This window comes from Prunus mume, linkage group LG4, assembly GCF_029339155.1.
Source record: "Prunus mume cultivar Tortuosa linkage group LG4, ASM2933915v1, whole genome shotgun sequence".
NCBI classification, from domain to species: Eukaryota; Viridiplantae; Streptophyta; class Magnoliopsida; order Rosales; family Rosaceae; genus Prunus; species Prunus mume.
In genome coordinates this window covers 21,551,341-21,574,729 of record NC_142701.1, presented here as the reverse complement: position 1 = coordinate 21,574,729, position 23,389 = coordinate 21,551,341, and the positions used below count along the sequence as shown (strand labels likewise).

The following is a 23,389-nucleotide window of genomic DNA, read 5'->3' as shown; positions in this document are numbered from 1 at the left end:
TAGATATAGTGTCACTTTCCAAGACAATAACTTGGGATTAATGTTTGGTTAAATTAGAAAGGTTGCTTTCGAGATGAAAAGCTATTGGAAGCCTAAGAAAAGACCTGAAATCGCCTAGACTTTGTAAGCATGTCATCATGCATTAACTTCCTAATCTCTGCATTGATCAATGGCGGACTCAGAAATATTTGTAGGGGTAGGCTAATTTTTTTTTTTTTTTGGGTAAGCCCTTGTTTGTTACAATTTTTTATTTTTACAAGCACTCTTTTTTCAGTATATTTTCTTTATCATATTTATAACTTTTTGTTAATATACGACATTTGAAACAGAAAAAATATTGGAATCATTGATAATATTTGGAAATTGAAGGGAAACAAAGAAAGAAAAAAAGAACAAATATTTAGAAGGAATTGAAGTAAAAATAAAATAAAAACATCACCTTTAATTGGGTAGTGCACCTGACAAAATAAAAACACATCCAATCGAAACACATATCTCCCCCTCTCTTTTTTATTCGATTTCCTCTTCTCTCTCTCTCTCTCTCTCTCTCTCTATTCTTTTTCCTTCTTCCTTTCTTCTTCTTTTCTTTCTTCTCTCTTCATCTGCTACATCTCTCTGTTCTTTCTTCTTGCAGCCGGCTGATTTCTTTGATTGGTCTAGATTGAGCCTACACAATAAGCCTAATCTCAAAAGTCAGCATTGTGCTAGAGCATATGCTAGCATATACGTGGATTCGCCCTTGGCCGTGATTGAGCCTTACAATCCGCAATATAAATTATGGATCCTTCAATTTTATTTGCTGCAAGTTTCACATAACATTACTCAAAAATTGCAATGGCCAACAAAGTCACATTTCTATGTCTCTACATTCTATCATCAATTTTGTTTCTATAAAGAATCACAAGGGCAAGAAATCACCCCTCTACCAAACCAACCTCACACAATCACACACAACTCAAAAACTCATTCTCATATCCAATAAAAATGTATATAGGCATATGTCATGAATACCACGATAGGATGGGTAAATAGGCAATATATCTATTGCTAAAGGTCATTTTTGGCATAGTGCAAGTACATCAATTATTGCAATGCTAAATCCTACATAAATTCATGCCGGTGATTGACAATTGAGTGGCACGCGTAAGTCCTTCCGACTTGAAGTTATGAGTCACCAGTCTGGTGGTGAAAGTAGACCAATCTCCTCTAAACTTTTGTTCAAACTTAAAAAAAAAAAAAAATAAAATTTCCAATGCTAAGAGCATCCACAGTGTGAGGTGTAAATTGGGTGTAAAGCCACTTTACATCCCTTTACACTATAAGTATGCTCCAATGAGAGGGTGTAAATTCGGCGTAGTCGTGGTCCCAGCCTTTTATGTTGACTTTTCTTCATTTTTTTTCTCTTTTCTCGGGTGGGTCCCACATGCAAGGGATGTAAAAATAGATGTAAATATACATTTTATTTTACATCCCTATGGTGGTGATGTATATTTACATCCATTTACATCTCCCAATTAGAGACGATTCCGGTGACTCGGGGTGTATATTTAACATACACCCCCATATACACCTCCCCATTGTGTATGCTCTAATGTTATGTGTTTTGGTGGAACAATAGAAAATATAAATTTAGATTACAATAAATTCTCAACAAAATTGTAATAATCAAATACAATAACAAATTTACATGAAATTAATGTAAATAAGCAAACACAAATAGATAGAAACACTGACAACTTTAGCAATTAAGGCTTGCAAGAATTACAATGTCCTAAAGACAGATTTCGCCCCATCTTTCAATCTCTTTTCATGAACATAACCCATCCTGTCAAGGTTTAAGTTTCAGGAAGAAAAAAAAATTGCTCAATAATTGAGGTCATATTTGGTATCCTACTCAAAAAAGAGAACTAAAAAAACATAATTCTTTTTTAAAATGTGAGTTTTCAAATACTGATTTTAAGATCTAAAAAACTTGTTTGGTATTGAACTCCAAACTATTTTTAAGATTTTAAAAAATTAAAATTTAAAAAAAAATCAAAGATCCAAGATTCCCAAATTGAAATTACCAAAAGAAAAGGATAAATCGGAGCCCAATCCAAGTGAAAAGGAACATTAAAGGAGGCAAAGAAATTACCAGAAGTAAAGGGCGAGAATAAGTGGAAGGAATTGGGAAGGCAATGCATGCGATCTCAACACACGGCAAAGCAAGACAAACCCAAGGTAGATGAAACAGTAGAGGTAATAAGATGATGGATATGGACCATTTTGGATGTGTATAATTCAGAACGTAAAAGCTTCACACAAATAGGATTAATTGTTATATATACGTCTCGTCTCTAACATAACATCCACCATGTGTAGATATTCACCATTTGCAAGCCTCCTTTTTTATAAACCAAATGGGCCCTTAGGAAGAGTAAACCCAAAAAAAATCTTAAAACACCCACCTAACTAAACATAAAAAAAACCCAACCAAAATCACAAATTACAGATGAAGACGAAATAAAAAAAAAGCTAGCTTCACTCATTTCTTAATTTAATGTAACATATATTCCATTCCATGTCGCATTAATTTCAGATCTATTAATTTGCTCTTAACATGCTAAATCGCATCAATCAAATAGGAACTATAGGCAATAGATATTTTTATTATTATAAAAACTGTAATATCATTGATATTTTTTGAAACATTATATATATGTTTGCATCTAATCACCCTGTAGGTGTCTCCATTGGAGAATATGGGCTAGATTTGAGTGCATATTAGGCATTTTAATTCAACCCATTTCAATTTAAAAAATGATAATATCTAAAGAGTACTGCTAAACGAACACTAAAATTAACTAAGTACACCCTATGATCTAAGTTAATATTGAAATCAAAATGTAAAATTTACTAAGTACACCCTATTTAACTACCAAAAATACCCTTAGTACACCCACGAATACACCGTTATAAAAACTGAAAACAGCTTTGTTTGTATATATATACTCAAATCTTCTTTTTGTATGCATTGTTAAGATTTTAGAGGGATCCTTGACATACCACTAACAATATCGATATTGTCCCCAACTTAATCACCTGTTTAGCAGGTGTGGGGTTTTTATACTAAAAGGTCTTGATATTATTAGGAGTTGAACCATTTATTATATGAAACTTTCTTTTTGTTAAGTTTATATGGACTCGTGTATTCTTCAACACTCCTCCTCACGTGGGACCACTTTTAGTGGCCACAAGTGCAATCAATCCACATCAATCACTTCTTCTTTTTCTTCTTTTGGTTTTTTAAAATTTTTAAGTTGGGGTTTGTTTGATTTTGATTCAATTTGGGGTTTTTTTTGTTTGATTTGAGTTTTGTTTGTTTTAGGTTTAATCGCCTAGTCAATGGCCGATCGATACTGTTAAGATTTCAGGATGGACAGACTGGACACCACTATACAATATCGATATTGTTCCCAACTTAATCACCTATTTAACAGGTGTGAGGTTTTTATCAAAAGCCGATATTATTAGGAGTGGAATCATTTATTATATGAGACTTTCTATTTTGTTAAGTTTCCGATATATGACTCGTGTATTCTTCAACATGCATTGGTGCAGAATGACGGAGTCCTGAAGATGAAGAAACTCATCCGCAGAGTAGTATTGTTATTCTTGCGGTGCATTATTAATGGAGCAAACTCATTTTTCTTATGGATTTGTTGTATTCAGACCAAAACGTATTTACACTGAAATACAGCACCATCGACTTTATACATATTTGTCATTGATAAATATACTACACATTTTGGTCCTACTAGACATGTTCACGATAAGTAGCTATCTACCTACAATTATTGGATATACGTACGGTACTATAGACGTGGTCCATATGTTTTTGTGTGACTCTCTTCGTTAGTAACTCCGGATATTTATTCTAATCCATTAGATGTCATACAAGTTTGAGTGTGGCCATCGCACCTTCATGCAGGGCACCCATTCAGGGACAAGACGGGTCACATGACCCCATGAGATGGCCGAAAATGTGGCTGTGGACAGTCTGTGGAGGTCTGAGACGACTCCATGCGGCGACCTCAAATGCACACAAGATGCTCGATGAAAGGCCAGAAAGGCCTGCACGCAGAAAAAGATATATATAAATTGAGGTTGTTTTGAATAATATCATGTTGTGTTTCTCATTGCACATCAAAAAACATATATAAATTTAAACATATCCACCACTACAATTTTTCCAACCCCACATATGACAACAATTTTTGCAATTTACATATAACAACATATTTCTTCATTTATCAACCTTGGATTGAGTACAAAAGAGAAATATAGTGTAACAAACCAAATAAATATAAATTAAAATAAGTAACCTTTTATTACAATTATCATAATAAATTCCAACCAAATACAAGAGGAACTTTAGCACAGAAACCAGATAGGAATCTGAAAATATTTGCGAGGGAGCATGGAAAATATTTTTAAGAATTAGGACTGCTGTAAAGAAACCATATATGAATATGAATAATCATTTCATATTGGATAGGTATTGCTATTTTATGACGTGGAAAATTATGAAAGCATGTTGAATTTGTATCATGTGGGCACCTAAGAAGCTTTTTGGGAGCTGAAGCTCTCGTGCTTCCCTTGCCTACTTAGTGCCTAGTGCCTACGTTACATATGGGTATTATTTTCTTTTTTGTAAACTTTGGGCAGGCAATTGCCTACCTTGTCCTTGGCGTAGGACCGCCATTGCCTTTAGAGTTTATTTCATCAGAGTTCTAAATGAGGCTCTATCCACTATTAGAGACTATGATTGGAGATGCCTTAATAATTTTATGGCTATAGTGGCTTTATTTCTTTTGTGTTGCATTTCTTTGAGCTCATTTCTTTCAGTTCACTTTTGTACTGGCTATGAATTTCTACATCGATGAAACTTGTTTCTGAGAAAAAAAGAAAAAAGAAAAAAGGTTTGACACCTAGAAGAGAAGCTTAAACTTTCAATAGACTAGGAGCTAATTGATGATGCAATTTTGTTTGCTGAAACAGCCGCCGCGAGCATTACTCCAACTTTGGTATTCCAAGTCTACGTGGGTCTTGGCAAAACAAACAAAGCACGACTTGTGGTTGTAGAGGTCAAAATGATAGGTCCTAGTAGACATATATGATGTTTGTTTCCCGTATAGCATTTTGGCCACGAAAAAATTTAGTACACACATTTAGAATATATATATATATATATATATATATATTATTCTAATTCACTAAATGTACGTCATACAAATTTGAGTGTCATCATTTCACCTTTATGTACATATTATAATATGAATAGACCACAAGTTCTTTACTGTATAATATCAATAATAATAAATAAAATCCATGTTATAATTAAAGGAATGCAAAACATCAATGTCTTGAATGTCTCTGGTCAACCTCTCAACTGTACTATGTTTTGGGCCATAAAATTACGTTGCACGTTGTGTTGCACGTTGTGTGGTTGTCAAGAGGCTATCAGAATAACTGTGTGTAAAGCGGGTTGCGAAATTCATATATGTCGGCCGGCAAGCTTGCCTTCGCCCTCTGGAGCTCTGGCCTAAATTCATATATAGAAGATCCTGTCTTGTCATTTGAATGCAAAAATGAAAGCATCAGATTTGCGGCTGGATCAGGTCCACCAGATTGACAAACTTAAAAATTATTAAGTCCAGACAAAGAAACTCTACATCCAACACAAAGAATTTTCATGTGTAAACACTGAGAAAAAGAATCAAAGGACAATCAATAAGAATTCCAGGTGTTATCCTTCTTGATTTCATTACTTTAAACTATCCCAGCACTTGCCCAGACATTTCGTGGAAACCCACAATATTAATGTGGTCTGACTCTGGACTGGACTGGACCAGAAGTACCTCATACAATTGAGGGCATACACGAGTATTTGGTCGAACTCCAAAAGTGGCCAGCCATTCATACCACTACTCGACACAGTAGAAATTGATTTTTAATTTGGTTCTGAGTTCACTGACGGATATACATATAGGAGAGTCATAAATTGGTGGATCCAAGAATTTTTTTGCGGAGGTGCAATTTTGAAAGCTTAAAAACTCTTTGTGGATTGAACATCTAAGACTTTTTACTTAGATTGACCTTAGGTCCCTTCATGCATTCATATCATATATGAAAAATTGTTTTATGTAAAAATATTGATTAAGTATGAAAAATGGTTTTTCGGAATAATCATTTTCTCAAGATAATTTTTGGCTTTTATTCCTTACACATCAAATAAGAAAACTTGATTTTATGGGATTTATTATGAAGTATATATTGACTTTGATAATACCTGTAGGATGTCTATATATGCCTAGAGAAGGTTAAACAGGCTAATTTGAATTTTTTTTTGCAATAAATAATAATCAACTTTTGAAGCAGGATTGATATGGCCTATCAATCCTGTAATGTGCAGAGCTTAAATTAAAAGAACACACAAAGAATTATTTTACGTGGTAAAACCCCACCTCTGGGAAAATCCACGGGACTTCTCAGTCCAACACAAATCCACTATAGAACGATGATTACAAGAAGTACTCACACACTTATCCTAGACACACTCTGATAATGTTTATCACTTCTTCATAACTCAACTTCTGTCACAGGATGATCTTCGACACTCCTTATGTTGAACGCAAATCGTCACGATTGCTTCAAGCTCACCGGAGACAACCGCCACCACGGTCTTGGTGCCCTCAACCGTATGAGTTACCGACATGCATATGAATGCAATATGAATGATTAAAGTGTTTGATAAATCACCAAGTAAACATTGAACACTTGATGATTTATCTCAAATATGCGCACAACAGCTTTTCTTAGAATTCTATATGCTCAAAACAAATATTTCAAAAGCTATGGAATAAAAGAATGGCACATAATCTTTTATACAAGACTTGTTCTCTCTCATGGGAGAGAAACCCAATAGGCCACGAATCTTCAACTTCCTATTGCACCACAACCTATCATCAATAAGAGATTTAATTCACCTTGACTCAAAGTAAAGACGCTCTCTTTAAACCAAATTAACTAAGAGGTAAGCAACAAGCAAAGTCACAATAGGAAAAGATAATATTTTAACTTCAATTAAAATAGAGTTGAACTAGGAAAGTAATCTCAAGAGATAAAATCTAATCTTATTAAAAATAAGATTAACATAAAAATACTTGAGTGAAAATAGCTCCAACTAGGAATCCTATAATGAATGCGTGATTATGTCATGATTTACCCGAGGTCAAGATTCTCATATGGTCGGGCATGCCTGAAGTGGGAGTTGAAAGAGTAGTGACAAAGCGTTCAATAACAATTCCTCACAAACTAATTTTCACCCTATACTAAAGTCTAGGAAATGTCAATACGAATTTCGTACTAACAATCTCCCCCTTTGGCATTTCCTGACAAAACACTGGATTACATTTCAAATACGTTTACAAGAAAAGAAACCTACATATCCTACTTTGCTTTGTCAGACAGATATTCAGTTCTTGCAATGTCCGCACACCAACAACTTATTTACAGACGACCAGTGAAGCATAATAGAATTGAGATAATAATAGCCAGAACTTAGCACAGTTAAATATTTCATATGTCGAGGTTAAGCAGAGTACCACAAGTTTTGATCCCAAAGACAGAAAACATTAACTCCCTAAACCTCATATGTACCACAAAATATTTACTCCCTAAATTTCATATGTACCACAAACTATTCTCCCTTTGTTTAGGAAATCCAAAGGGACACAGAGATGACCTCAAAAAGAAAACAACTGAAGGTAACAAGAACCTTAGATGTCATGAGCCCGAGGAGAACGGGAGGAGCAAAGAGGGTCAATGTGCCCAAGAATGATAGCAACACCACTATAGGTGTCAAGACGATTCGTGATGCGACGAAGAAGTGCATGCGTCACGATGGGATGCAGAGTGAATCCAAAAGAGCCTGTGCTCGATGGAGAAACCACCAGAAGTACAGTGAGCATCGCTGCGGTGTAAAGTGACTTGGTTGTTGACTTTGATGGAGTCGGAAAGAGCAGTAAGAGCAACAAAACATTTCACATCTAATATTTCAGGAGGATTAGTTTGATGTGTATCACTTGAAATTGCCATCAAGCAATTTTGATTATCCTTTCTTCTCCACACTAGATTTGAACTTGGTAAGGATAGGGAATGAGAAAGTTTTGACAGCCTACTTACCTCTTTTACAAGATATGCAATCTTGTTTCGAATTCTTACCTGTCCCTCCTTGGTGGACTTTTGACTTACAAAAATCTGTTGAAACAGTTTGCATTTTGGTCGAATGTGTCCACGAGCTCCACAATAATGACACGTGGGTGTAAATCTCCAAGTTGTTTGATGAGTTGGAATACCAGTAGAAAGTGATGGTTTGACAAACTTTGTAACAGTACAGAAGACTTGTTGAGTGAATCAAAACCTAAGCCACGTTTGTCTCCATCTCTTCGACCCATGCTAATCATTTTGTCAACCTTTTCTGCACCAATTGTCAAAGCAATAATCCTTTCCCTTTAACTTTTAAGCTCAATTTCAAGAGCTTGGTTGTTAGAGGTCAAAGAATCAATTAAAGTGATTTTACGGTCCTTGCCTCCACGTTTTTCACCAAAGATCACAGCCATTGAAGAGATTCTCGTGACCTAACACTCTGAAAGTTCGTGAACTTATAGGGTCGCTTCAAACCTACGAGATTAAGCATCTAGCTCCTAAGAAAAATAAAAGCGTTGCTCTTAAAGTAGTTGATAATGAAGATGGTGAACACCAATCTGAAGAATTCAATGGGGAGGAATTTGCTTATCTTTCACGACAATTCAAGAAGTTTTTCAAATATCAAAATTCGAGAAGTCATGATTCAAAAAATCACTCAGGTATAAATTCAAAAATTAAGCATGGTGATTACACTGATGGTAATTTAAAATCTCGCAGGTTTACTGAGAAGAAGACCACTAAAGACAGAGTCAAGTGCTATGAATGCGAAGGATATGGACACATTTCCACTGAATGTGCCAACACACAAAAGAAGCAAAATGGCAAAGCCAAAGCACTGAATGTAACCTGGAGGATGACAGCGATTCAGAATCTGAAAGTGAAGAAAATACCATTGCGTTAATCACCACTGTTAGTTTGGATAAGGCACAACAAAACAATGGGAATGATGAAGAACCAAATATTGGTTATGTGTTGGAAAAATATGACGATCTTCTAGCTGCCTCTCAGAAACTGAATCAACACAACAAAGAGCTTGCCAAAAAGGTTGCTATGCTGGAGCTTGAAAACAGTAGGATTGCCAGACATTACAATCCTCTGCTGCTGAACCAGAAACAATTGGTGAAGGTATGGGTGAAGGTATGTACGAAAAATTGGAATTCTTACAGAAAAAATGCTCTGATACCAATTGATAATACCTGTAGGATGTCCATATATGCCTAGAGAAGGTTAAACAGGCTAATTTGAATTTTTTGCAATAAATAATAATCAACTTTTGAAGCAGGATTGATATGGCCTATCAATCCTGTAATGTGCAGAGCTTAAATTAAAAGAACACACAGAGAATTATTTTACATGGTAAAACCCCACTGGGGAAAATCCACGGACTTCTCAGTCCAACACAAATCCACTATAGAACGATGATTACAAGAAGTACTCACACACTTATCCTAGACACACTCTAGATAATGTTAACCGACTTCTTCATAACTCAACTTCACATGTCACAGGATGATCTTGACACTCTTATGTTGAGCACATCTGCCACAATTGCTTCAAGCTCACCGGAGACAAACCGCCACCACGGTCTTGGTGCCCTCAACCGTATGAGTTACCGACATGCATATGAATGCAATATGAATGATTAAAGTGTTTGATAAATCACCAAGTAAACATTGAACACTTGATGATTTATCTCAAATATCGCACAACAGCTTTTCTTAGAATTCTATATGCTCAAAACAAATATTTCAAAAGCTATGGAATAAAAGAATGGCACATAATCTTTTATACAAGACTTGTTCTCTCTCATGGGAGAGAAACCCAATAGGCCACGAATCTTCAACTTCCTATTGCACCACAACCTATCATCAATAAGAGATTTGATTCACCTTGGACTCAAAGTAAAGACGATCTCTTTAAACCAAATTAACTAAGAGGTAAGCAACAAGCAAAGTCACAATAGGAAAAGATAATATTTTAACTTTAATTAAAATAGAGTTTAACTAGGAAAGTAATCTCAAGAGATAAAATCTAATCTTATTAAAAATAAGATTAACATAAAAATACTTGAGGAAAATAGCTCCAACTAGGAATCCTATAATGAATGCGTGATTATGTCATGATTTACCCGAGGTCAAGATTCTCATATGATCAGGGCATGCCTCGGAAGTGTGGGGTTGAAAGAGTAGTGACAAAGCGGTCAATAACAATTCCTCACAAACTAATTTTCACCCTATACTAAAGTCTAGGAAATGCCAATACGAATTTCGTACTAACAGACTTAATGAGCTATCATTTTTAGCCTAAATCGTATTTTGCACTAAAACGATTTTTTAAAATTTGATTTTGGGGGAATTTGATTTTCTAGTATTTTTCTTTGAATCCAAATGAGGGGTACTTCCTTATTTATATTGTAAACTTAAGTAAATGGAGTAATATAAAAATAAATGAAAGTAAAAAGACAAAGACATTTATTTAAATGTTGAAGATGGAAATAATGAGCAAATGGGCAATTTCAAGCACCAACAATGGTTTTTCTGGCAAGGAGGTGCAGCTGCACCTCTTTACTCCTTAACAGGTCCGCCAGACTCATAATCAAACTGAAAGTTTCGGTGAAAAAACAGAATAATAAAGCTCTTAAATGAAGTTGACTCATGCCGTGTCAAAACCACGTTTCAAAGACTCATTTGACAAATTGGACATTACCGATATCTATACACCAACTTTTAGGGAGAGTATTGTCGTGAGTCAATTAGTCTTATTAGGAATAGTATTATGTAATTATTGTAGTTAATTATAGTTACCTAATTTGTGTATATTTCCTATTTATACTCACTTTGTATGTAGTATATATCCCTCTTTGAGAGAAGAATAAACATACAAATTTAAACCCTAATTATTTATGAGTGCCCATCCATCCCATGCAAATATATATAGAGCCAGCCACCAATACCTCCCTTCCCTTCTATAAGAAAAAGGGCCACTGTCTAAGGAGGGAAGCCTCATATTGGGTGGGTTTTCGAGGTTGGAGGATTTTCATGAAGTACAAGAATGAATAATAGAAGGTTAGACAAATCTGATTCTAAATCAAGTCTTTTTTCTTTTCTAGAAACCTACAAAATCGTTGGAAAATAATAATAAAGATTTGCGTAAAAATATTCACCAAGCAACCATGAGAGCCATTACAGGTGCCAAACAGTCAACCATGAGAGCTATGACACAGAAAAAGGGACCACCGTCTAACTTGTTTTGAATCCGAGTTGAACCCGGGGAGTTCATCAATTCTATGTCAAGAGGTTATTGCTTAGATTGGTTCTTTGTTTCATGTCAAAGATTTAGGGCCCCTACATTATTTTCTTGGGCTTGAAGTTACGAGGTCTTCTGAGGGTTTATTCTTGTCTCAAACTAAGTATGCTTATGAACTGCTGCAGAAATCTGATTTCTTGAGAGCCAAGCCTTGCTCCAGTCCCACAATTTCCCTCATTATATTTAAACGTATGTTGTTTGAAGATTATTTAAGCATATTTTTCAAATAGATTTATTACTTCGAATATTTTATGTTTGAGGGACCTAACGTATATTTGATTACTTAACACTGTAAATATAAATAATTTACCTAACGTATTGTTGTACTTATTTTTTGTATAGACTTAATCTACCTAATACTGTAAATATAATTTACCTAACGTATTTTGCATGGATTATTTATCTGGGCAAGTGCTGGGATGGATTATTTTGCATGGATTTGCAAGGATCTTTAGTTAAGTATCTTGTAACGAAGGTTAAACAAGATCTCTTAGCGTCATCACAAGTTGATGTTTATGGTCTTGTACCTCCTTCTCCTTACGACACTGTTTATGGATTTCTCTATATATACTGTATAGTTTTTCTTTAATCTGGACGTCCGTATTCTAATAAAGTCTGGTTCTTTACACATTATTGGATTATTTCTATTACCAATGAATTATCTGGAACGAACATTACACTATTTCAGTAGCTTAAATCAAGAGAACTGGACTTTATTTGCGCATAACTAATTGCTGCAAACTTTGCTTTGTTGCATTTGTTGACTCGACTGTGTATATATGCATGTTTAGGGTTGGCATTCATCCATGGAAACACAGAGAGGCTCTTGGAAGAGCAGAATGGTTATTTTCCTGAGTGGTTTGCAATAGTTTTCCCAGCAATGATTGAACTTGCAGAGACCAAAGGTTTACATGTTTACTTTTCTAATGGGCTGGTAGAACAAGTCTTCCTAAAGAGGCGAGAAATATTGCAAAAGCGCAGGTAGTTTTAAATTTAGTAAATTGAGCTTAGACCTATAAAATTCATTTTAAATCACCTACAACCCTTTCCTTTAGTTTTCTATTTAAAATACCCAATTTTTTTCAAATAATACCCGATAACTAGGATCCAACCAAGCAAGTTACCTAATATAACTTAAAATCTGATTTATTGTATTTTTCAGATACCAAAACTACCCCTGTTTATAAGTTAATGTGTTATAAAGAGTGTAACTAATGACACCCGTTGAATTTGGAAAGATCTCCAAATACTTGTAATGGATGTAGGAACGAATTTAGAAACTTATTTGAAATTAAATATTAAATTCCACATTAAAGTATCAGTAATCTATTTTACGACTAGTAATCTATTTTTGAATTAATGGTGTTTTCCTTCTATGAATTACGACTAGTAATTTATTTAAAGTATTAGTAATTTAAATTCAATATTAAGTTTAGGAATTAATGTTGTTGTATTTTATGAATTATACGACCAGTATTCTTTTTAATTATAGTTTTATGAATAATAGTGTACATTCTAATTATGTTGAAAAATAATTTGATAATCTATTTATTGTTTTGTTTTTAAAACATTTTTTTTAATGGACCTATTTTTTCTCCAAATATTGCACCTATTTTTTTTTTCTTTTATTACTTGTTTTATGAAAAATAATTTGATCATTTTTTTATTGTTTGTTTTATGAAAAACAATTTTTTTTTAAAATGAGCCTATTTTTTCTCTCAAAGTAATGTACCTAGTATAATGAACCTATTTTTTTCTTCTCTAATAATGTACCTATTTTTTTTCTTCTCTAATAATATACCTATTTTTTCTTCTTTATTTTTTATAGGTAGTACACTTATAATAGACTTAATTGGTGCAGGTGGGTGTCTGGTTGTGGTCAGCAACAGAATTATCCAGAGACGGGTTAATCCAATCCCCATCAGCCACTGCATATGCTTTCATGAAGACAGGAAACATGTGGTTATGGAGGTAAGTCGTTTTCTTTTCATATTCTGTATTATATGATGTCATTGTTGTCCTACTTAGTTCGTCACCTACTGTCCAAACATTCTGTTCATATATACGTCACTAAATGACAAATTAACCAAATGAGCTAACAAAAATAGGTTTGGCTTGTATTCAAGTGGTTGAAAATAGTTTCTCTTGTACATGAGGTCATGTGTTCGAGTTTTACTCTTCAATATCGCTTTTATTAAAAATAAAAAATTACATGGGCTAAAATAGTAGGACAATTTTGGTGCGTTTACAGTTCCTGCGGTCTACCCCTTGGATGAAGACCTTGTAAAGATTCATCTAATTAACCAGATTGAGACGCTGGGGCTGTCGGAGCATTTCATGGAGGAGATTACAAGTTTGCTGGCCCAAGTTTACAGGTGACACTCAATCCTAATATACAACATTAATTAATCTGGTTGGTTAATTATTATTATTTTTATAAATTAAAGTATAAGTTACATAAGCTGCAAATAATCAAAGAGTATGGGAAAGCATGCAATCCCACTACAACTTTATACACATGCTCTCGCATTTCGACTTCTGAGACCACATGGTTATAGATTTTCTCCTCGTAAGGATCAATGCTAATTACATATGTTTATTAGTTATTGTAATAAACTTTGTTAATTAAATATTTAATTCATTTGCGTTTGCAATTATTTTTGCAGGGAAGTTCTGCAGTTTCCTAGAGGATGAAGATATAGTGACGTAAATAGAAGAGTACCATGAGCTTTTTTTGAGTGCCATGTATAATGTATACAGGGCAACTGATGTTACTTTTACTGGAGAAAATCAACTTGAGGATGCCAGGGCATTCTCAAGAAGAATACTAGAAAAGCAAACAATGAAAGATTGTACGAATTTGGTCCGACCTCTTAGTATGACTAATCTAATGTGGAATTGGCTCCACGTGTCGCTAACTACGTATGTGAGGGGACGTGTTGAAGAATGTAAAGTCCCACATTTTAAACTTGACTAAATAAATTACAATATATAATTAGTGGTTCCACTATTAATAGCATCGAGGCCTTTTGTATAAAACGTCACACCTACTAAACTTGTGATTAAGTTGGGACTATAAGCGGCTGCCCTACTTTCATTTATTTATTTTTAACTACAAAACTTGTACAATCAAACGTTTGGCAAGAATGTATATATAAATATAAAAAAATATATAAAAAAGGCAAAACAAAACGTTTTGGCAAAAAACATATACATAGGAAAAAATCCAACAACCAAACGTGCATTGTAGTTAAAAGTTTTTTGGAATATAATACTAATAAATAAAAGACATATTGGTGAATTTCTAAACCGAGGCCAAAAAAATCCTTTCTTCTTATTTTCCAAATTTAATGTTTGGCTTTATGCATGCAAAACATCAATGTCGTGAAAATAGTGGTGGCCCTGTACCAAAAGTTGAGTGTGTCTGGTCTTCGTCTTCGTACGTACCTCTCAAGTCTCAACAGTATCATATCATGTTGCACGTTGTGTGGTCGTCAAGAAGCCAAAGCTATCACTGCATAGTTGTGTGTTAGCTGGTTGAGATATTTATAAATGTCGGCCAGCTACCCTCTTTATAATTCTCAAACAAAACGGCACATGCATGGTCGTTTTTCAATCCAATCAATTGAGGTCCTTACTCCATGACAATCATCTAAACTAAAAATTATATTGGAACAACTTCGACGAAACCAGGAGAAAATGAAGCATCAAATTTGCGGCCGGAGGTCCACCAGATTGACAAATACCATTACAGCACCTGCGCTAGGAAACTCAAGGAAAGACCTAGCGGCCAAGCCTTACTCTAGAATAATCTTATCAGTTAAGAATAAGATGACAAACCCAACTAATCTTTTTCTTCAAGGAAGATGATAATTGATAAAGGAATTTCAAAACTTGTCTGGAATGGAGGCTATCTAGATAGATATAGTGTCACTTTTTAAGACAATAACTTGGGGATTAAGCTCATCCACCGCGATTCCCCAGAATCACCAGTCTACGAGCCCAACCTCACACAAGCAGAAAGTACTCAAAAACTCATCCTCCTACTATCCAATGTTAATGTTCTGCGTTCAATAGTTAACCATCAAGAGGTACTTTCTCCTGGATTGTTCGACCACCGTACGAAATCATGGAGCGAGCACTGGTGAACTACTTCGGATTCCTGGCCTCACGAGATCATGCTGACAGCGAGACTTTTAAATTTGTGCTACCAAAGACCGGCATGAAGAAGACAAGGATATAACAATCTTGCAACTATCACATTCCATTTGGGTGGTGCTGATCTTATGCTGCAGCCTCCGAGTGCCTTTTCTGTGGGTCTCGATCAGAGCCGAAAAGAGTATTTTTGCTTGGCAATGATATCCTCACGGCTTTCCCAACGTGAAAGCCTCATAGGTGTATACCAGCAAACAAATCATCGTTTCATATTTGATCTTAACAGAAAGACATTGCGTTTTGGAGACGAAGATTGCATTTGAAATTCATGAATTGTTATTGTCATGTCTTGCTACCTAGTTAGCTAGCTAGAGTGCTAGCAACCATAAGGAATTACAATCAGAATACAGAAGGAAATGAATAAAATTATTGAAGAAAAATTCAACCTCTCTTGCCTTCAACATGCAAATGTGTGTGACTATTTGTCTTAAAACTTTTCCTTCTCTTATCATTGAGACGTTGTGATGTATGTGAAAGTTAAAGATGACAGAGGACATGTTGCAAGGTGAAACGTGTAGGAGAATTTGTCTCTCTCTTCTAAAGAAAACTCGAGGGGTGGGATACCAAGATTAATTAATTAATTTGTCTTAATTACTACAAAACCTATGCTGCAAAATATTCAAGCCATCTTTGCCATTACTTGGGTTACAATCTGCAGCTCCGGAAAAACCATGTCAGGGCTCTAAATAAGTTTCAAACAAGATCGCTCAAAACACAACTAGAATTGCCACACAGAAACAGTTGGCAGCGGTATTGCATTTATTTATATTGAATCAAAGGTACATCAGATGACGAGGACAAGAGTCCAGATAAGAACACAACACCGTCAAGATAATTACAATGAGTTTACACGCGAGATAGATAATGATACAAGATAAGCTTTAGGGAGGCTGAGCAGCTATGGGTTGTCTATCACATGGTACAATAATGTCTCATCCGCAGAGTACTATTACTTTCCAAATTTAACATGTTCAAATGTTTGGCTTCAAGCATGCAAATCAACAATGTCGTGAAAATAGCGGTGACCCTCTCTACAACTCTTGAACTTGACTTACTATGTCTGGTCTACGTAGGTACCTCTCAAGTCTCTGCGTTAGCAGGTTGAGAAATTCATAAATGTCGGCCGGCTACCCTAGCTAGTCCTCAGTCATCTTTGTAATTCTCAAACAAAGCGGCATATGTGACGCATTATTTATTATGTGGCTTAGAGAAAATGTCTCATATATGTCCTTACTACATGACAATATAATTTTCGAATAACTAAATTGGAACGACTTCCAAGAAATAGAGGAGGAAAAGTGAAGCATCAAATTGCGGCCAGATCAGGTCCACCAGATTGACAAACTTCAAAATTCTACATCCAACATGTATTGATATGTTAATTTCTTAGAGTTTTCAAGTGTAAACACCGAGAAAAAGAAGCAAAAGACAATTTGAATTCCGGGTGTTATCCTTATAATTAATGAAGTGCATGCATGCTTCCATAATGTAACTAGCCTTGAGTTCATTACCTTAATAAATTATACCAGCACTTGCCCAACGTATATATACTTTCGTGGAAACCCACATTATTAATGTAGTCTGGATTTTGGACACGGGGCACGATTATTTGGTCCCAAACTATAGAAAAGCGGCCTGCAATTCATTCATACCAGTACTCGACACAGTAGAAATTGATTTTGTTCTACAAAAGGGCACTTATGGAAATGCACATGTCACATGTTGAAATACCTAATGGCTTGAGTTAAACTGATTTTATATAAATAGCACACAGATTATGCGAGAATCTACACAAAAAATACTAAGAAAAGGAAAAAAGTAGTGTGCGTGTGACTGCTTGAGTAGTGCGTACTCTGAATTAAAAAATATATATTTTGCATGGATTCGCAAGAATCTCTAGCTAAGAATCTTTTAATGAAGGTTAAACAAGATCTCTTCGCGTCATCAGAATTTGATGTTTATTCTCTTGTGCCTCCTTCTCCTTACGACACTGCTTGGCTCTCAATGGTTCCCAACCCTCAACAATCAGATCAACCATTGTTTCAGGGGTGCTTGGATTGGGTGCTCCAACACCAAAACAGAGGAGGCTTCTGGGGTGAGAATATTGGTCATCCCACTTTAGAGTGCCTCACTTCAACTCTTGCTTGCATTGTTGCACTTACCACATGGAATGTTGGTCACGATGCCATTCAAAAAGGTACACATAGTTTTTCTTTAATCTGGACGTCTGTTTTCTAATAAAGTCTGGTTCTTTACACATTATTGGATTATTGCGGAGCCACTCCTAGACCTGAAGTGGCCCTGGCCCCCCCATATTTTTATCACTCCTCTATTATATTATATATAATATATAGAATTTATAATAAACAATTTAGAATTTAAGTTAAAATGTCCTTTAAAATAAATAATTATAAATATTTAGCTCTAAACATGTAAGTATTGAATATTTAGGTGTTTTATATACTTATATTTTCTATTTCGGCCCCCCCAACTTTACAATTCTAGCTCCGCCCAATGAATTATCTACAACGAACATTACACTATTTCAGTAGCTTAAATCAAGAGAACCGGACTTTAAAAAGAAAGTAACCAATTTTGCGCATAACTAATTGCTGCAAACTTTGCTTTGTTGTGTTTGTTGACTCGACTGTGTATATATGTATGTTTAGGGTTGGCATTCATCCATGGAAACACAGAGAGGCTCTTGGAAGAGCAGAAAGGTTCTTTTCCTGAGTGGTTTGCTATAGTTTTCCCAGCAATGATTGAACTTGCAGAGACCAAAGGCTTACATGTTTACTTTTCTAATGGGCTGGTAGAACAAGTCTTCCTAAAGAGACAAGAAATATTACAAACGTGCAGGTAGTTTTATATTTTACTTTCACTTTATTTTTTATAGGTAGTACACTTATAATTAATAGACTTAATTTGGTGCAGGTGGGTGTCTGGTTGTGGTCAGCAACAGAATTATCCAGCACTCATGTTAAAATATCTTGAGGACGGGTTAATCGAATCCCCATCAGCCATTGCACATGCTTTCATGAAGACAGGAAACAAGGAGTTTTTGGTCAAATTGAATTCTATTGTCCAAACATGTGGTTATGGAGGTACGTAGTTTTCTTTTTATATTTTGTATTATATGATGTCATTACTTAGTGAGTTCATATATCAAATGACAAATTAACCAAATTAACTAAGTGGTTGAAAATAGTTTTTCATGTATATGAGGTCATGTGTTCAAGTTCCGCTCCCCGGTATTGCTTTTATTAAAAATAAAAAAACTACATGGGCTAACATAGTAGGACAATTTTGGTACATTTACAGTTCCTGCGGTCTACCCCTTGGATGAAGACCTTGTAAAGATTCTTCTAATTAACCAGATTGAGACGCTGGGGTTGGCAGAGCATTTCATGGAGGAGATTACAAGTTTGCTGGCCCAAGTTTACAGGTTACTGCCAGCCCTAATATTCAACATTAATTAATCATATTTATATATAGATATTTAACATGTGCATATAATTAATCTGGTTGATAAATTTATTTTTGTCTAAAATTGAAGCAGAAGTTACATCAGCTGCGAAGAACCGAAGAGTATGGCAAAGAATGCGATGCCACTACAACTGTATAAACATTCCCTCGCATTTCGACTTCTAAGACTACATGGTTATAGAGTTTCTCCTCGTAAGGATCAATGATAATTACATATATGTTTATTAATTGAATTGCATATTAAACTGTTGAAGAATCTAAAGTCTCAATCACATTGGAAATTTGACAAAATAAATATAATATATAATGAGTGGTTTCACAATTAATATCACCGAGACCTTTTTGTAACAAAACCCTATACCTACTAGGCTTTATAGGTGGTTAACTTAGGACAATATCGGTGCTAGTAATGGGTAGATGGCTCTCTGAAATTTAACATAGTATCAGAGCGGGAGAGGATGCAAAGAGGAGTTTAAAGTGAGGAGGCAAATCCCACCATCAAAATATTTAAAATGTTTAAATCCCATGATTTCTTTACATTTGTTGATGATGAAATTAACCTCCTCAAATACCCTCCTCACTTTAAACTCCTCATTATAGCCTCCCCGGTATCAAAGCAGGTTGATTGACTAGGCCTGAATTACTCGTCGTTTACCCTTACCCTATACCAAACACATGGTGCTCACTTTTGGGCTTGAATGTTTACCCCTTACCTAATACGTGTTATTCATGTGTTAGGCTTGAATAATTGACTCCGATGTGAACTTCACTGCACGTGTGGCCCACTCTGTGGTGATCCCATGTGAAGGAGCATGTTGAAGAATATAAGTCCCACATCAAAAACTTCATCAAATAAAATATAACATATAATGAATTGTTCCACTACTAATATCACCGAAGCCTTTTATTTTAAAATCTCACACGTAGGCCGATGGTCATTCTCTTTTAAATTTAACATAAATTTTGTTGATTAAATATTAATTTTCGTTGCAATTACTTTTGCAGGAAATTTCTGCAGGTTCCTCGGGGATGAAGATATAGTGGCTTACATAGAAGAGCATCATGAGCTTTTTTTGAGTGCCATGTATAATGTATACAGGGCAACTGATGTTACTTTTACAGGAGAAAATCAGCTTGAGGATGCCAGGGCATTCTCAAGAAGAATACTAGAAAAAGAGACAATGAAAGATTGTATGAATTTGGCCCGACCATTAGTATGACTAATTTGCAAGGCCAGGTAAACATTGGGCTAATGATATATAAAACACCCCTAGATATTAGTTTTTTAAAAGAATATTATTGTTTTATTATTTTAAGGATGTTCTTTATTATTTTTATTGACACATCAGCACAAAAGTGGGTCCCTCACTTGTCACGTTAGTAGTTTAATAGATGACTAGACAGTCAAATTAACGGAATATGTAAATTGATCAAATCTTAAAATATTGAGATGTAAATTGATGAAATTGAAATCCCGATGCCCATATTGAGAATGACCCCAAACATTTTGGAGGTGTTTTGTCATTAGCCCAAATAAATTTTATAATAAACAAAAAAAATAATAACAACAAAATATATACCTGTATTATTCGACAAAATTTATGAATAAAAAAAATATTGTAAAAAGTTAGGCCATTATTATTCATTTAAAATTTTAAATTTTTTATTTAATAATATGTGAAAAATATTTATATAATACGTGAATTTGCTTTAGCATACTTGATAATTCTAATTAGTTACTTAATCAGCTCCTTAAATTGTTGGATATTGTGTAGATTAAGCATGAACTTAGTATTCCATGGCTTGCTCGTTTGGATCATCTAGAGCACAGGAGGTGCATTGAGAGGGAAGAAAGTCTTGGTCCAGGGACAGCAAATGCCTTATCCTATAGGTAATTACTAATACTAAATTCAAACTAGAAGAAAGGCAGTCAAATTTTCACAATCAGATCAGTTGCTGTTAATTACCTGATTAACTGGTTTGATTAATTATTTCCCGCAGATTATCATCTCAAAGCAATGCCACGCTGCTACAATTTGCCATTGAGAATTATACACTAAGACAGTCCATATTCAGAAACGAATTAAAGGAGTTAGAAAGGTACGTACTTACTCTCCTAATTGTTTTATTTATTTATTTTATTTTATTCAGTCATGTAAAATGAAAACACTTTTCTTTTGTGTGTGGTGAAAAATCATATGCAGGTGGTCAAAGGAAATGGGCCTTGCTGACATGGGATTTGCTCGACAGAAAACCACATACTGCCATTTTGCAGTTGCTTCAACCGCATCAAACTCTTCCCTTTCAGATGTACGGCTGGCAGTTGTGAAGAGTGCAATTCTTGTTACAGTTGCTGATGATTTTTTTGATAGGGAAGGTTCAACGGATGAATTGGAAGCTCTTGCCAATGCCGTCAACAGGTACAGTAATGTTAAAGTTTGTCTCACAATATGTAACTACAAGACTCATTATTATGTGGTGAATTACGAACACCTACGAAGTTATATATAATATAATTCTCGCATTAACTTTCTCAAAGTAATTTGCTGATATATCATATAAAATCAGATGGGAGCCAAAAGGCCTGACTGGACATGGCAAAACTATATTCAATGCTCTCAAAGACCTTGTTGATGACATTTCTGGGCAATTCTTCAATAAAAATGGATATGACATAAAGGCATATCTCCAGGACCTAGTAAGACTTTACTTTTAAATTTCAGCTGACAATATTTTCTTACACTTCTGCGTAGCATTAAGGTAAAAAAAGCTTGTAACTTATTTTTAACTTTTTACCAAATGAATCTTAGTGGTGCGAAACCATTGCAAGCTGGTTAAAGGAAGCAGAGTGGAGCAGAAATGGGCATGCCCCATCAACAGTTGAGTACCTCCAAGTGGCCGCAACCTCTATTGCTTCACATACTATTCTTCTTCCGGCTGCTTTTCTGCTTAATCCACCTCCAGAAATAGACATCCTCAAGAAAAGGCAGCCACTTACAAATTCACTTATGCTTTTAACAAGGCTTTTGAATGAAATTAGAAGCTACCAGGTACATATTTAATGACCAAATTCTTAATTAATTGTCATTATGTTTAGTAATCTCTTAATTTTCATTTGTTAATGGTATAATTGCAGAAGGAGCAAGAGGAGGGCAAGCCAAACCTTGTTCTGCTATACATGAAGGAAAATCCAAATTTGGGGGTTGAAGAATCAATAGCAATTATACAGAAGACATTGGATGAAAAGAAGAAAGAGTTTCTAGAACTGGCTCTGAGTAGTAATGAAATGTCAGAGGCATGCAAACGACTTCACCTTCACTGCCTCAAATCATTTCAGATGTTTTTCAATTCTACAAATGCATTTGACTCCCCAACAGAGTTGCTTTCTGACATCAACAAAGCAATTTTTGATCCCTTGAGAGTGGAGGATGTGCCAGGATCATTTATGCCACCCAACTCTTTTCAAAGCACTCTTGGTTTGAAGAAGGATAAAAGTTTGGCTAGCCATGGAAAATCCCATTACAGCTCTTCTAAGCCCTGTAATGGGTTTTTTAAGAGCACTTGTGCTATCAATGTCCAAGGGAACTCAAGGAAAGACTTAGTGACCAAGCCTTACTCTAGAATCTTATCACTTCAGATGAGAAACCCAACTATTTATACAACCTTTTCAATGCCCAAAGCTTACATCTATTAGCTTTTTTATATGTGGCCACTGGAATATCGAACGCTTCCTTTTATGTATGCACTAAGTCTCAGTGTGTTTGTATAATATAAATTTGATAGAGTGGAGACTTCCACCTTATCTATAAAATAATTTTGAAGAGTGGACTTCTATAGATTATTATACATATCTTTCGCTTGCTTCTTTGTTTATTGGTAGCTACGGATTCAGGATTTCAAATTGGAGTGGGTTAAATTTACCTTACTTACAAGACTTGAAGGGAGGAGCAGAATTAGTGGGGTCAACATGCAAAGATTTACAATTTTTTTTTAAAAAGAATGAACCTATATTAATTAACCATAACAAAAACTCACACTAACAACCAAAGAAATAAACTCATACTATTTAATCAAAACAATTAGAAATGTAGAAGTTATTTGTTAGCTTCTTATATGTGGCAGCTGGTATAAC

The 23,389-nt window shown here is 34.9% G+C and overlaps 1 protein-coding gene across 1 annotated transcript; it reads left to right on the top strand.

The window, feature by feature from the left end:
* Nucleotides 1-7,781: 7,781 nt before the first annotated feature.
* Nucleotides 7,782-23,109, top strand: LOC103329565 (S-linalool synthase-like). The gene is made up of 16 exons (XM_089050502.1): nucleotides 7,782-8,004; nucleotides 8,712-8,859; nucleotides 8,968-9,091; nucleotides 9,175-9,387; nucleotides 17,692-17,968; nucleotides 18,441-18,630; nucleotides 18,706-18,875; nucleotides 19,093-19,216; nucleotides 19,331-19,449; nucleotides 20,263-20,471; nucleotides 21,033-21,148; nucleotides 21,259-21,357; nucleotides 21,462-21,677; nucleotides 21,826-21,955; nucleotides 22,068-22,307; nucleotides 22,394-23,109. The coding sequence occupies exons 1-16, from the start codon at nucleotides 7,782-7,784 to the stop codon at nucleotides 22,949-22,951; spliced, it is 3,156 nt and encodes a 1,051-aa protein (XP_088906628.1). The 3' UTR covers nucleotides 22,952-23,109.
* The last annotated feature ends 280 nt before the right edge of the window (nucleotides 23,110-23,389 follow it).